Here is a 15,105-nt window from a genome sequence, read left to right as displayed (position 1 = left end):
ATCTGTAATGTACTTTGTATAAATGTGTGGATCTTTAATTGTCATGTTTAGATTTAATGCTAAAATGAAAAATAAACAATGAACTCTAAAACACAAATCATATGGAATGCTCTTTATTGGTCAGAACTGTGAAGACTGTAACAACAACAATTCCTAAAATGGAAAACACATTTTAATAAAAGCAAAATATATAAAATTATCCTCCAAAACACTATGAAGTAAAGTAAATATACCACCATAGTGAAAACTAGTTTGTTACACACCTTAACGTAATAATGCATAGACAGAGACAACGTTCTCGCAAAGTAACTGAATACCCAGGGATCCTGACATGTTGCATGTTAGGAAGGTGGACTTTGTAGTGTTTGTTGTGTTGGTTATCGGCTGTGCAGTGCAAGCAGAGAGAAAGTTTGGCCCATGTACTGGGCTGTACGCACTACCCTCTGTAGTGCCTTGCAGTCAGAGGCCGAGCAGTTGCCATACCAGGCGGTGATGCAACCAGTCAGGATGCTCTCGATGGTGCAGCTGTAGAACTTTTTGAGGATCTGAGGACCCATGCCAAATCTTTTCAGTCTCCTGAGGGGAAATAAGCTTTGTCGTGCCCTCTTCATGACTGTCTTGGTGTGTTTGGACCATGATAGTTTGTTGGTGATGTGGACACCAAGGAACTTGAAGCTCAACCTGTTCCACTACAGCCCTGTCGATGAGTGTGGTGCTCAGTCCTCTTTTTTTTCCTGTAGTCCACAATCATCTCCTTTGTCTTGATCACGTTGAGGGAGAGGTTGTTATCCTGGCACCACACGGCCAGGTCTCTGACCTCCTCCCTACAGGCTGTCTCATCGTTGTTAGTGATCAGGCCTACCACTGTTGTGTCGTCGGCAAACTTAATGATAGTGTTGGAGTCGTGCCTGGCCATGCAGTCATGGGTGAACAGGGAGTACAGGAGGGGACTGAGCACACACCCCTGAGGGTCCCCCGTGTTGAGGATCAGCGTGGCAGATGTGTTGTTACCTATCCTTACCACCTGGGGGCAGCCCGTCAGGAAGTACAGGATCCAGTTGCAGAGGGAGGTGTTTAGTCCCAGGGTCCTTAGCTTAGTGATGAGCTTTGAGGGCACTATGGTGTTGAACGCTGAGCTGTAGTCAATGAATAGCATTCTTACGTAGGTGTTCCTCTTGTCCAGGTGGGAAAGGGCAGTGTGGAGTGCAATAGAGATTGCATCATCTGTGGATCTGTTGGGGCGGTATGCATATTGGAGTGGGTCTAGGGTTTCTGGGATAAGGGTGTTGATGTGAGCCATGACCAGCCTTTCAAAGCACTTCATGGCTACAGACGTGAGTGCTATGGGTCGGTAGTCATTTAGGCAGGTTATCTTAGTGTCCTTGGGCACAGGGACTATGGTGGTCTGCTTGAAACATGTTGGTATTACAGACTCAGTCAGGGACATGTTGAAAATGTCAGTGAAGACACATGCCAGTTGGTCAGCGCATGCTCAGAGTACACATCCTGGTAATCCGTCTGGCCCTGCGGCCTTGTGAATGTTGACCTGCTTAAAAGTCTTACATCGGCTACGGAGAGCATGATCACATAGTCATCCGGAACAGCTGATGCTCTCATGCATGCTTCAGTGTTGCTTGCCTCGAAGTGAGCATAGAAGTGATTTAGCTCGTCTGGTAGGCTTGTGTCACTGGGCAGCTCGCGGCTGTGCTTCCCTTTGTAGTCTGTAATAGTTTTCAAGCCCTGCCACATCCGACGAGCGTCAGAGCCGATGTAGTACGATTCAATCTTAGTCCTGTATTGACTCTTTGCCTGTTTGATGGTTCGTCGGAGGGCATAGCGGGATTTCTTATAAGCGTCCGGGTTAGAGTCCCGCTCCTTGAAAGCGGCAGCTCTACCCTTTAGCTCAGTGCGGATGTTGCCTGTAATCCATGGCTTCTGGTTGGGGTACGTACGATCACTGTGGGGACGACGTCATCGATGCACTCATTGCTGAAGCCAGTGACTGATGTGGTGTACTCCTCAATGCTATCTGAAGAATCCCGGAACATATTCCAGTCTGTGCTAGCAAAACAGTCCTGTAGCTTAGCATCTGCGTCATCTGACCACTTTTTTATTAACCAAGTCACTGGTGCTTCCTGCTTTAGTTTTTGCTTAAAAGCAGGAATCAGGAGGGTAGAGTTATGGTCAGATTTTCCAAATGGAGGGCGAGGGAGAGCTTTGTATGTGTCTCTGTGTGTGGAGTAAAGTTGGTCTAGAGTTTTTTTTCCTCTAGTTGCACATTTAACATGCTGGTAGAAATTAGGTAGAACGGATTTAAGTTTCCCTGCATTAAAGTCCCCGGCCACTAGGAGCGCTGCCTCTGGATAAGCGTTTTCCTGTTTACTTATGGCCTTATATGGCTAATTGAGTGCAATCTTAGTGCCAGCATCATTTTACATTTTACATTTTAGTCATTTAGCAGACGCTCTTATCCAGAGCGACTTACAGGAGCAATTAGGGTTAAGTGCCTTGCTCAAGGGCACATTTACGTCATTTAGCAGACGCTCTTATCCAGAGCGACTCACCAATTGGTGCGTTCACCCTATAGCCAGTGGGATAACCACTTTACAATTTTGGGGGGGGGGGGGTAGAAGGATTACTTTATCCTATCCCAGGTATTCCTTAAAGAGGTGGGGTTTCAAATGCCTCCGGAAGGTGGTGAGTGACTCCGCTGTCCTGGCGTCGTGAGGGAGCTTGTTCCACCATTGGGGTGCCAGAGCAGCGAACAGTTTTGACTGGGCTGAGCGGGAACTATGCTTCCGCAGAGGAAGGGGAGCCAGCAGGCCAGAGGTGGATGAACGCAATGCCCTCGTTTGGGTGTAGGGACTGATCAGAGCCCGAAGGTACAGAGGTGCCGTTCCCCTCACTGCTCCATAGGCAAGCACCATGGTCTTGTAGCGGATGCGAGCTTCAACTGGAAGCCAGTGGAGTGAGCAGAGGAGGGGGGTGACGTGAGAGAACTTGGGAAGGTTGAACACCAGACGGGCTGCGGCATTCTGGATGAGTTGTAGGGGTTTAATGGCACAGGCAGGGAGGCCAGCCAACAGCGAGTTGCAGTAGTCCAGACGGGAGATGACAAGTGCCTGGATTAGGACCTGTGCCGCTTCCTGTGTAAGGCAGGGTCGTACTCTCCGAATGTTGTAGAGCATGAACCTGCAGGAGCGGGTCACCGCCTTGATGTTGGCGGAGAACGACAGGGTGTTGTCCAGCATCGGTTTGTGTTTAAGTTGCCGGGATGTCACGTGTCCTACTTATATCAATACACTCGTAACAAGTTCATCATTACGAAACGTTTATTCGATCAAAATAACCTCAATTACCAAATAAGCCATTCATTTTTTTGCAGACTCTCATTGACCTCCATACAAAAACGAATTTCTAGTTGGCGAAATAACGAAAAAACGCCACCTGCTGGAGAGAGATAGATTTTCCTTCGAGTTGGGCCTCTCTCTTCCTCTTCCTCTCTGGCGTTGCGCTGTATGTCGTTATTTGGGCTGCCCGACCAAATTCATAAATGAATGTGAGTTATAGATCTGTCATTCCCGTTGAAAGAAAGCCTGAGAAGCAATAGACCGATCTTTTGACTTTCGTTTTCGTACTCTAGCTTCAAACAACAGAAAATACGATATTTTTGGTTATTAAAACAAATATTTCACATCTGTTTTAGATTGTGCAACGCTTATCTACACTATTCATTGTGTGTTGTCACATATACTGAAATTAGGCTAACCATTAGAATTTTAGCAACCAGGAAATGGTGGAGCAATTTCTACATTAAGGGGGAATCAGCAGTTGTTACATCCATTTTTGGACATACATTAATGCGATGTAACCATTGATTCTTGAAGAATGTAACTTATAAGTGCCTCATTTTATTCCAATATTTGTAAACAAAGTCAATATAAACAAACACTGTATAGCCTCAAAACATGATTCAAACTATAATTTTGATATGGATGGTCATCCATAGCACTGTCTTTGAATTTGAGTGGTTACATTTCTGCACCCAAATAGTATTTACGACTTCACAACTGGTAATTACCACCTTCCCACCTGGTTATGAACGCAGCAATATTGCATGATATTAATCTAGGAGTGGCCTCAAAGGCAGAACAGATCAGAGACAGAGAGCAAACAAAGGCAAACAGACCAACAAGTACAATTTTTTGATTATAATTATAGGGGCCATCGACTTTGAAAGTCTTATTGTAAGTAAGATTGAGAGAGGCTACTAAGAGGTATTTTTAACATGCGAAGGACAACTCCTACGCGAATTTCACCACCATTTGTTGGGGTAGCTTCAAGCACACCAGATATCCCAGAAGTGTTTGAGGTGTGAGATGTCCATGTGTGCCCAACACTTGGAGCTGCACCTTACAGTGCCATTGCTGCTGCAGACACATACCCTGACTGAACCCATAGCACCGGGGGCTGGGGGAGTTGAGGCAGCCACCAAATGCCCCCACCACGGTAAGATTCTTGAGTACTACTGCTTGGATGACCTAACTAGTGCATGCATGTCCTGCGCCATCGAGGACCAGCATCGCGCCCACAATATGAAGACCCTGCCTAAGGCACACAAAGAACTGGGAGAGAAGCTGAAGGAAGAGCAGAAGGCTTTGGCCCAGAGAGAGAGCCAGAGACTGGAGCTAGTCAGGTGGGATAAGGAGCAGAGGGAGAGGTTGGCTAGCTCCAGTGTCCGGCTCATTGAGGGAGTGTCCGCCCTGCGCAACAACACCCTAACCAGCATCAAGACTTCCGTCTCAGCTCGCGTAATGTCCATCAATACCTCCAAGAGAACCATGCAGGCTGCCCTGTCTGATGGGGACTCATTCCACTTCCTCCAGGGCTATGAAGGGGTGCACCAGGCTGTGGAGAAGGCCCGAGCTGTGGATCTGAGGAAGGGGCTGGAGCCTGGGGCCGACCGGAACAAGCTGGTCCAGGAGCTACAACAGAGCGGAGGAAAGCTCGTGGAGCAGACAACACAGCTGTGGAGTTCTCTTCTGGCTCTGGTCGACCCCGAGAACTACCAGGAAATACAGGGTTCCCCAGGGTTACCTCCCACCACCACATTGACCTTTAACCCCACAAGCTTGGGAAGGGACATGTCTCTATCCCAGGACCACAGGAAAGTGTTCTACACCCCGCTTGCCAAACTCACCACCCATACTCTTCTGTGCCAGGGTAGCAGCTCTGATGCCAACCTTAGGTGGGTGGTCAAACTATCTGAGGACTGTGATTGGACCGTTGGCTTACGTGTCATTGTTTCATCTGCTGAGACAGTCGATGCTTTTGACTACATTTCATCAATGTTTTTGCTCTGCACTGGCAGAAGGACCAACTGACTTCACAGGCAGACTTCAATTCTCAGTGTATCTATCTTCCTGGGCACTATAGAGTACGGTCTCTATGGAGTGAACAGTCAGCCAGAGCTGCAGTGGGGGTGCCCATGTGGAGAGGTCCATGAACAACCCAAGACTCAGCAGCAGCATTCTTTCTACCACCAGCATGTGTCTCACCAGGGTTCCATGTGCACATGTGGGAGGGTTATCGGTACGCCGTATATGGGGGTGTTCTGTGAGCTGGTGTAATATCTACACTCTTAGAAAAAAGTTGCTATTTAGAACCTTAAAGGGTTCTTCGGCTGTCCCCATAGGAGAACCCTTTGAAGAACCCTTTAAGGTTGCAGTTGGAACTCTTGGGTTCCATGTAGAAGTTTGGATCCTGGCTAGTGTTAACAAATAATTGTGCGCAAGTTTTTCTTGTTTTTTCCTTGTGAGGGGCTCAGATCACAGACAGGTGTGTATACATAAAGACATTCAAAAAATACATAAACAAAGAATCGAAAGACAGTAGAACATAAGAACAAGGATACAAGCCAAAACACCAAACTAGAACAAAATGGATGGTTAATTAGTTCAAATTAATTAATTAATTAAGGAGTCTGTAATTGTCCTGTCTGTTTTCACATTGGGGCATCCCCACATTATATGCATGTATGTTCCAATGTTGTTGTTTTTGGCCAGTGTGTTGTACTGTAGGATTCTAATGTGTGTTGGACTGACAGTGGTTTGAGGTGAGTTTACATGCAAGGCAGGATTTGTCTCCCCCTGCTGCTCAAGTCACCTACCTATCACAATGTTGTCCCACTATTCCAAAAACATTAACCTTTTCATGCCCCTTAATCACATTTAGCTGACCTCATCATTGTACAATAAATCATGTAAATAGTCAGTTAATTGAATGTTAATGCTGATGTTTCTGTCCAGTTATAAAAAATGGCTAGCTTACAAAATTGTAATACATTGTGATTCATGAAATTACATGAGCTGGTACACAAACAGAGTACAATTGATATATGTACTGTATATTGTATAAATGTATGGATCTTTAATTGTCATCTTTAATTAACTCTAAAACACAAATCATATGGAATGCTCTTTATTGGTCAGAAGTGACAAGACTGAAAAAAAAAAGTGGATTAAAACTGCATAACACGTTTGACTAAAGCCAGATAGATATAAAATGGAATTAACCTCCAAAACACTGTGAAGTAAAGTAAATATACCGTCATAGTGAAAACTAGTCAGTTACAAGTACATAATAATGCATAAACAGAGACAACATTCTCGCAAAGTAACTGAATACACAGTCAAGTACAATAATGTGAAATTCTGATTGCATGGACATTTTATATAGTCTCTAAGCCATTGAGAAAAGTGTGAAATCAACAGTAAGTCAAGGTAACACTCAAAGCTGTCCTGTCTCCCTCACCTCTTTAGCCTACTTTAAGAACATACTTTGAATACATTCTGTATTCCACAAGTTTCCCCTCAACAATTTGACTGACTGAGTTTCTACTGTAGCTGTACAGTACATGAAACAGCTGTTTGTCAGTAGTTTCACTCTGTATCTATTCCATCCTAGCTTTAATATTTGGTTCGCATGAGAATAACAGAAAAACTTGGAATATTATATAATCTAAAACGTTTGCAAATCATTAAAGTGCAATATATATATATATGTATTTATGTGAGTTTGAAAAGGATTAAGTTAAATAACCAGAAATATCTTAACATAAAAATCTGCAATATTTCTCATTATAATGAATGTTTTCATCTATTGAATCTATCTAAAAAATAAAAACGGATGCTTTTAATTTGGGATAAACTTGACCTGTAATCTTGATATAGTAAATACTTCATACAGTGAAATACAGTATATTTATTTATTGCATATGGCTTTCAAATAGCATGGCGGTGATGTGCATAGAAGTGTTAGGAAAAGATGGGATTGAGAGGTAGAGAGAGAAAGAGAGAGAGAGTGAGAGAGAGTGCTTCAGTGAAATGCTAGGACTTGGTGGATAATAATGGACAGAGAGAAGAACCGTGTACTCAAGGCCTGCAGAGCTGAATGGGAATGATTGAGCAAGATAACACAAAAGTACATCCTGACGTACCACAACAATCCTCGGTTCACTTATTAACAAAGAAATGTCAATTTCTGGTCATTTACAGAAAGAAAGTCAAAAATTTCAAAAATATCAAAACGTAAATAAGACTCTTAGATAAGGGATTGTTTGATAATATACTCTAAAAAGGTTTTGATTTGGGCAACCAAACACTTATCCTAGGTTTACGTTTCTCCAAATAACAGATTCTTACTATCAATGGTTACAATATTTTCTGTATGTGCGTGTGTTTGTGTGCGTGTGTGCAGTATGTGTAATAGCATCCATGTGACAGGGGCAGGCAGCATACAAAACACACCACCACCTCTCCCCGACCCTGTTAGGCCCAGGAACCAGCCTGGACCTCGCCTAGTTATCGTTCCCAAAGACGGTGTTGAGCTGCTGGGTAACCCTGATGAAGGTGGTCCTGCGGCTGAGCTCCTTGAGCTTCCCTGCGCCCACGTAGGTGCAGGTGGAGCGGACCCCACCCAGGACGTCGCGTATGGTTACATCCACGGGACCCTTGTAGACCACCTCCACTGTCTTCCCCTCAGATGCCCTGGGAGAAGAAGAGGGAATGTTTTAGTGAACTCTTAAGCCTAATGTATGTATACCCTACGTACACGACGCAAGAACGATACGCAAAATGGCCATCCTGCATTCTTGCGTCGAGTTATGAATTGCGGGGATGCACACGTCTGCATATTTCTGCTACGCAACGCAATTTTGCGTAGCTACTTGTAGTTCCATGAGTACGTACGTGGGATATAAACTAGGCTTTAGGTTTCAAGTTTTATTTGTCGTATGTACGGGATACACATGGTATTCACCGTCTTAACCAAATGCTTACTTGCAGGTTCCTTCTTGAAATGTAACAACAATAAGAAATAAGAAAATATAAGAATATGAACATAAAGTAAATGTCTCAGTAGAATAGAATAAACATTTTAGCATAAGTATAATACAGGAAGGCACCATTTATAGTCCAATATTTACCTGTGTATTGGGGAAGGGTGTTTTTCCTAAAGCGTGCTACAGTGTTTAAAGCTGCTCATTTCCTGCTAGGCGGCCAGTAACATCTCTGACCTGTACTCGGCCACGCCCCCGGCGTGTCTCTTCATGGCCGTGTCGGAGCTCATGCCGTAGAACAGCTTGTACTTCTTCCCGTTCTTCTCGATGACCTCGCCCCCGCTCTCTGAGTGGCCGGCCAGCATTCCGCCCAGCATCACAAAGTCTGCCCCCGCGCCTGTGAGTCACACACAACCACAGCTGGGGTCAGACACATTCTCTTGGGACCATCACACGACGTCCTAAGAACCCGGCAGGGGTCGGACAAACCGGGAACTAGACAAAACCTCCAGGGGACCATGACACAACGTCCCACTAACGTCCTAAAATCATATTTGAGGACGTCCCCGGGACCAACTGGGAACTAGACAAAACCTCCAGGGGACAATGACACAACATCCCACTAACGTCCTAAAATCATATTCGGGGACGTCCCCGGGACCAACTGGGAACTAGACAAAACCTCCAGGGGACCATGACACAACGTCCTGACAACTTTAGGCAACCATTTTGTGACATCCCGGGGACATCCTAACGACTCATTATTGTTAGCAGTGTCGTCAGAACCTGGCTATGGGATGCAGTGGGGAAAGTGTGAGGTTAGCACGAGACGACAAATTCAAAGACAGCCTACTTTTCTATACTCAAGGAGAGAAAGAGAAACAGCTAGACTGTTGTTTTACTATTCAACTCAATACTAGTATTGTTTTCAATTTCGTAAAGCAGTTTGTGTTTCTTAACCAGGCAAAGCTAAATAGTACGCTAGTGACTGGCGGTTATGTGGAAGTAAGAGAGTCGCTTGCGCGATGTGTAGCCTATGATGGGAGGCGGAGCAGAGCCTGCCTGCCTGTCTGCCCACACTCATCGCTTGCTCCCCCGCAGCTCACCAGCTGATGTAGGCTGTGTGTGGCACGTCCTTCCCACTGCTAGAGAACAGAACCCTCACTGCTCTGCGCACCCAGTGCTGCTAATATTATGCTTATCATAGTAGCCTATCCAGTCCAAGTGCAAATACAAGTCACGAGAAGCCAAGTCTGAGTCATCAATGGTTGAGAAGGCGAGTCCAAGTCCGAGTCAGCAATGGTTGAGTCCAAGTCGAGTCACTAGTCCTGAAAATGTGTTGTAGTACTCCAGTCCGAGTCCGGGACTTGAGTACTACAACCCTGGTTGTAGAGTCTCTGTAGGCTGATCAAAGTAAGTACTCTTTGCTCTCCTAGTTTAATTGTTTAATTTTACTGCTACAAAACTCACCAAAAGCCTTGGAGACGTCACCTGGGCAAGTGCATCCGCCATCCTTTATGAGAGAGAAAGAAAGGGGAAGAATAAGGTACTATGCATCTTCAGGCAAAGTCTCTGTCTATTCAACCATCTTGGTATGCATATGTACTGTATGTGTGTATGATGAGGTTCAGGGTGTAACGCGCTGTAGAAAGAATGTTGAGCCAAAAGGATGTGAGTGTATAACATAACTATAAGTGTATCATAATGATGGAGGCTTACAGAGATGATGTGTCCGCCCAGGCCGTGGGCAGCGTCTGCACACTCGATCACAGCGCTCAGCTGGGGATAGCCCACCCCGGTCTTCTTACGGGTGGTGCACACAGAGCCTACACAGACAGACAGATAGAAAGTTAGGAAGTTATGAGTATGATCACACTAAGGCCTCAATTCAATCAATTGCAAAAAAAGGTATGAGGTATGACGAAACAGCAAAACCGCAATGTGACAGAGTCGCCCGATTATGACATCACCTGGTCCGATGCCCACTTTGATGATGTCAGCACCGGCGAGGATCAGCTCCTCCACCATCTCCCCGGTAACCACATTCCCTGCCTGTGGCAAAGACAACACAATCCCTTTTGGTGTCTTAACTGGTGCACTACTCTATAGTGCACTTCTTTTGACTAGAGTCCTATATGGGCTCAAATAACACCCTGAGTGTACTACTTTGACAAGAACCCTCGGGAATAGTGTGATTTGAGACGTATCATCAATATCATCACTGTATAAACACTGCAGGCATAATCACATGCTCATAATCACAAGTTTGCACACTATAAAAGAGAGCGTAGAGGAGTCACTGACCATGATGGTGTGTGTCGGGTACTTCTGACGCACGTCTTTGACAAAGTGGACAAAGTGCTCTGAGTAGCCATTGGCTACATCCACACAGATGTACTGCAGCTGAGGCACAGCGGCTAGGATCTCACCCAGTCTGTCAAAGTCCCCTTCACTTGTTCCTGTGCTGACTGCCACACTCTGAGAGAGAGAGAGAGAGAGAGAGAGAGAGAGAGAGGAGAGAGAGAAAGAGAGAGAGAGAGAGAGAGAGAGAGAGAGAGAGGAGAGAGAGAGAGAGAGAGAGAGAGAGAGAGAGAGAGAGAGAGAGAGAGAGAGAGAGAGAGAGAGAGAGAGAGAGAGAGAGAGAGAGAGAGAGAGAGAGAAATAAACACAGAATGAAAAGTTTGGCAAAGTAAGATACTTGTCTTATAGGGTGCTATGTAAATTATATCCCAGACAGCATTGCTTTAATGTACCTGTACACATTCTGGATTCTTTGTTGCAAACTCCTTCCAGTCATCTACTGAATAGTGCTTGTGAATGGCAGTGAAGAGAGTGAACTGGGGGGAGAAAGAGACGTGTTTGTTAAACACCTTTAAATGTATAAAATCTATGGGAACAGAGACTTCTAATAAACATAGATTTGGGCTCCACTTTCTCTGTGAGCCAGTAGGGGATATTTGAGTTGATTAGTAAAATGAGTTGTTTAGTATTAGAAAGTCTGAGGACGTTGAATTCTGATTTAAGCTATTTTGTTGTTTTTGCTTGTTGCTGTTTATAACACAATATGTATGTCTATGTCTATACCTTGGACAATACCAGGGCCATGTCGAAGGTGCCGACGGTGTCCATGTTGGCTGCAACTATGGGGATTCCTCTGTAGCTTCCCTTGGAGTTCCTGAAGGTGTAACTTCTCATCAGGTCCACCTGGGGGAGAAGGAGAAACAGACATAGTCAGAGAGACAGAGAGACAGACAGACAGAGCGAGAGCGCGAGAGAGAGAGAGAGAGAGAGAGAGAGAGAGAGAGAGAGAGAGACAGACAGACAGAGAGAGACAGAAAGACAGAGAGACATAGAGACAGACTGACAGAGAGACAGACAGAGAGACAGTTAGGTGGAAGGTAGAGAAAAGGTACCACCATTGAAGAGTGATATACCATTGAAAATGTAAAATACTGTGTTTGGAAAATGACACTACTGGTACAAACTGGTCATTGAATACAATAGAACAATACTGTAGACATAACAGCACATTACATGAGAAAAGGAAGGAGTTATGCACCTCACTACGGGACTTGAGTGTGCTTCGTTTTGGACGGAGAAGCACGTCTTTGAAGTCCAACTTGATGTCATTCTCAATGCGAGGCATTTCTACTGCTGGTTATCTGTAGTAGGAACACGTTGTATCTTCTTCTGGTCGGTCTGCAATGGGGTCGACAAAATGAACAGGCTGAACAGCACAGAACGGGCTGATTCACACCAACCCACACACAAAAACAAACAACCAAACACACACACACACACAGGGAGAACATGTGATAAACGCTAGAGATAGAGAACAATGAGTGCCTTACAAATAGGACACAGAATACAGTAGAGTAAGCACATTTTCAAGGTTCCATAACGGTCTGTTCACTCATCAAAATGGCAGTAGACAGGGACTGTTCAAGGTTCCATGAGGGTTTCATGAGGGTTTGTTCATTGTCGCCAGAGTGGTGCGAGGAAAAATACCCCCCTTTAAATGTTGCATACTTATTTTAATTTCAATATCCAAATCGGCAATAATGTAATAGTAATACATTAACTACAGACCATTTAGCTAAAGCTGGTCATATAAGGCCTAATAAACTAGCTACTCGAAAAATCTAGTCAAGAGGCTATCATTCTGTCACTGCCTCCATGGCCCTGTCAAAATTCAAGGTTAGCAAATATTTAATTAAAACCGCCAAAAGAGATTAAAGACCTTATATCTGTACGTACAGTTAAGTTTAGACATATAATTAACCATGTTTCTTCTCTACGAAATGAGGCATAAACTACTTACCTTTATGAAATGTATGAGGAATATTTCTTATTTCAGCAGAACGCTTCCGTTACAAATGCGAGGCAGGAATGTTTAAGAGGGCGGGTCTTTACTGTAAAGCTATTCTTGTAGTTCTATTATTCGGGTATCTGTCCTTTTTCTGTACAGCGGGGGTTGAGGAAAGACTACAAATAAATACTTTACGTCACTCCTTCATCGTAGAGTCTACTAAATTGTAGTTTTTTTACCACTAGTAATGGGCTACCTATAAAGATTTCTCGCACACTAAAATATTTAAATAAACATATTTTATCTAATAAAAAATGTTGATGGAGAAAACATCTCCCCGAAGTACCAACGCACATAGCGGAACCTATTCTTGTGAGCAACGTGAATAGTGGGACCTATCTTTGAGAAACACGGGACATTTTTGCGACGAAAGATTGGTGTTGAAATTTGCTTATATTGTGAACTAGAAACCAAATTTAGCTGGTATTACACAGATACCAAATCACTTATAATATAATTAATGTGTTTAGAATACAAAAGAAGTCAAAATGTTGATTAAAGTCAAGGTAAGAGAACGTCAGACACAGATATGCAGCCAGTAGCAAGTTAGCTAGTTTGAGCTTTTAATTCAGTTGCTCAGTGCACACAATCAGTAGCAAGCTAGATAGCTACATGGCTCCATAAATCGAAAAACTTGACATGTTAAATGGCTACATAGATCATAAGTAACTGGCTGGTGCTGGTTATGAGGGGTCAAATAATAGATCATCCTTAACATGATTAAGTATTTTCTAAATGTCTCTCTCGCAGACACTCACAGGGAAGGAAATTGAGATTGACATAGAGCCCACAGACAAGGTATGTATGTACTTTTCCCAGTATTATTCCCTTTGTTCCTGATCAGTGTGTGTGTGTGTGTACCATGCACTGATATTATGTACTCATTGTGTGTATTCTGTTTGTCTCTGTCAGGTGGAGAGGATCAAGGAGCGAGTGGAGGAGAAAGAGGGGATTCCTCCTCAACAGCAGAGGTTGATCTACAGCGGGAAACAGATGTAAGCCACAGAGGCAATATCTTGGAATTAATCACGTGGAGATGAAAAAATAGCTTATATATTTTCAGTGTACAAATGACTCCCCTGCACTAGTCTCGGAAATCCCAGACATAGGGCAACAGCACGGGAACATTGTTAATGTGGGAGGCAACCCATCTGCCTAGGTATACTACACCTCCACAGACATACTTTAGACAGTGGTCAGATAACAACAGCCAAAAAGAACAGTTGGTGCATGAAAATGAAATTGGCCCTCTTCCTAATATCCCCTTTTTCCCGCTGTTTCTTTCCGTCAGGAACGATGAGAAGACAGCGGCAGACTACAAGATCCAGGGAGGTTCTGTACTACATCTGGTCCTGGCACTGAGAGGAGGGCAGGTCATCCACTGTCCCACAAGCCTTCTGCTTGCCTTGTAACCACCACACTTGCCTTAGCCCCGTTTAGATGTTGCCCGTAGGCACAGATCTAGGATCAGCTTAACCCTCCTCAAATCCAAACTGTAACCGTTATGGGCGACAAATGCGAAACTGACATTAGATCAGTGCTTGTGGGCAACTTCAGCTCTATCCCCTTGGAATCGGCCACTGTAGAGCTTCTCTGAGACATATTGCAACTGTAACGAGGTGTTGTCCTTTAGTGTTGGGAGTATTGACATGTCAGCACTCTCTCCTGTCCCTTCCTCTTTTGAGAGCATCAATCTGATGCAATGTTAAGTTTACAATGCGTGAAAGTGTGAGAAATGATTATTCTTTAGAGATTGATTAATGTAATGGTTTAGTTTGTCATAAAAAAAAACATCAGTTATCTGTGATGGTGTTGCATTGTCATTAATTATGTGTTTAATGTTATGGAACTGAGAGGCATGTACGCTTTGTAGGAAAAATTCAAACACCACACCAGTCATCAATTATTTTACCCCAGTATATATATTTATTTATCTCTTGTTACTATAGCTTTGTACATTTATGCTGGAACTCACAAAAATAATCCGTAAGAGAAAAGGAGGTTGGTAGAAAGTTAAACAGTTCTCTTTGAAGTATGTTCAAGTAGGGCCAGGAGTTTCTCTGTCTGCTCATGTGATCAAGAAAAACGTCTGGCCTCACTCATGTATAATAAGGTAGGTGGTGGGACTGACACATACTGTCAAAGGCCTAATCCCAAATCAACCCCTACGCCCTATGCACTTGTGGAGATTTGACAGGTGTAAGCAATATGGTACTAGCCCCACCTGTGATAGGCTAGGTGGAAGTTGCACCATATTGCTTATACCAATCAATCCTCTCAAATCTCCACAAGATTTAGTTAAACACTTGTACAAAATAAACCATCAGGAAAAGCATTTGCAGCAGAAAAAAGTATACAGAAAATTGCTTAATTTCTTTTAATGATCTGTCTCGGGGCT

The 15,105-nt window shown here is 43.9% G+C and overlaps 2 protein-coding genes across 2 annotated transcripts; one reads left to right on the top strand and one right to left on the bottom strand.

Annotated features, from left to right (window-relative positions):
* Positions 1-6,464: 6,464 nt before the first annotated feature.
* On the bottom strand, positions 6,465-12,743 carry gmpr2 (guanosine monophosphate reductase 2). Its single transcript, XM_084156131.1, has 10 exons — positions 12,660-12,743; positions 11,898-12,037; positions 11,423-11,542; positions 11,092-11,175; positions 10,643-10,816; positions 10,309-10,390; positions 10,058-10,164; positions 9,809-9,851; positions 8,576-8,735; positions 6,465-8,048 (listed from the first exon to the last, which is right to left on the bottom strand). The coding sequence occupies exons 2-10, from the start codon at positions 11,982-11,984 to the stop codon at positions 7,859-7,861; spliced, it is 1,047 nt and encodes a 348-aa protein (XP_084012257.1). The 5' UTR covers positions 11,985-12,037; positions 12,660-12,743; the 3' UTR covers positions 6,465-7,858.
* A 314-nt stretch (positions 12,744-13,057) lies between these two features.
* On the top strand, positions 13,058-14,514 carry LOC311113167 (ubiquitin-like protein NEDD8). The gene is made up of 4 exons (XM_084156347.1): positions 13,058-13,213; positions 13,458-13,505; positions 13,620-13,702; positions 13,999-14,514. The coding sequence occupies exons 1-4, from the start codon at positions 13,196-13,198 to the stop codon at positions 14,117-14,119; spliced, it is 270 nt and encodes an 89-aa protein (XP_084012473.1). The 5' UTR covers positions 13,058-13,195; the 3' UTR covers positions 14,120-14,514.
* The last annotated feature ends 591 nt before the right edge of the window (positions 14,515-15,105 follow it).

The sequence above is a fragment of the Coregonus lavaretus genome (assembly GCF_964263955.1).
Source record: "Coregonus lavaretus genome assembly, chromosome: 39".
In the NCBI taxonomy this organism is placed as follows: domain Eukaryota; kingdom Metazoa; phylum Chordata; class Actinopteri; order Salmoniformes; family Salmonidae; genus Coregonus; species Coregonus lavaretus.
This window is presented reverse-complemented; position numbering and strand designations above follow the sequence as displayed.

Excerpts from the sequence above, each read along its gene's own strand:
- gmpr2 (XM_084156131.1), bottom strand. The coding sequence starts at position 11,984 with ATGCCTCGCATTGAGAATGACATCAAGTTGGACTTCAAAGACGTGCTT. Across the intron at positions 11,543-11,897 it reads CACTCAAGTCCCGTAGTGAG|GTGGACCTGATGAGAAGTTA; the intron begins GTGCATAACTCC and ends CTTCTCCCCCAG. Across the intron at positions 9,852-10,057 it reads TGGGCGGACACATCATCTCT|GATGGCGGATGCACTTGCCC; the intron begins GTAAGCCTCCAT and ends TCTCTCATAAAG.
- LOC311113167 (XM_084156347.1), top strand. Across the intron at positions 13,506-13,619 it reads ACATAGAGCCCACAGACAAG|GTGGAGAGGATCAAGGAGCG; the intron begins GTATGTATGTAC and ends TGTCTCTGTCAG. Across the intron at positions 13,703-13,998 it reads ATCTACAGCGGGAAACAGAT|GAACGATGAGAAGACAGCGG; the intron begins GTAAGCCACAGA and ends TCTTTCCGTCAG.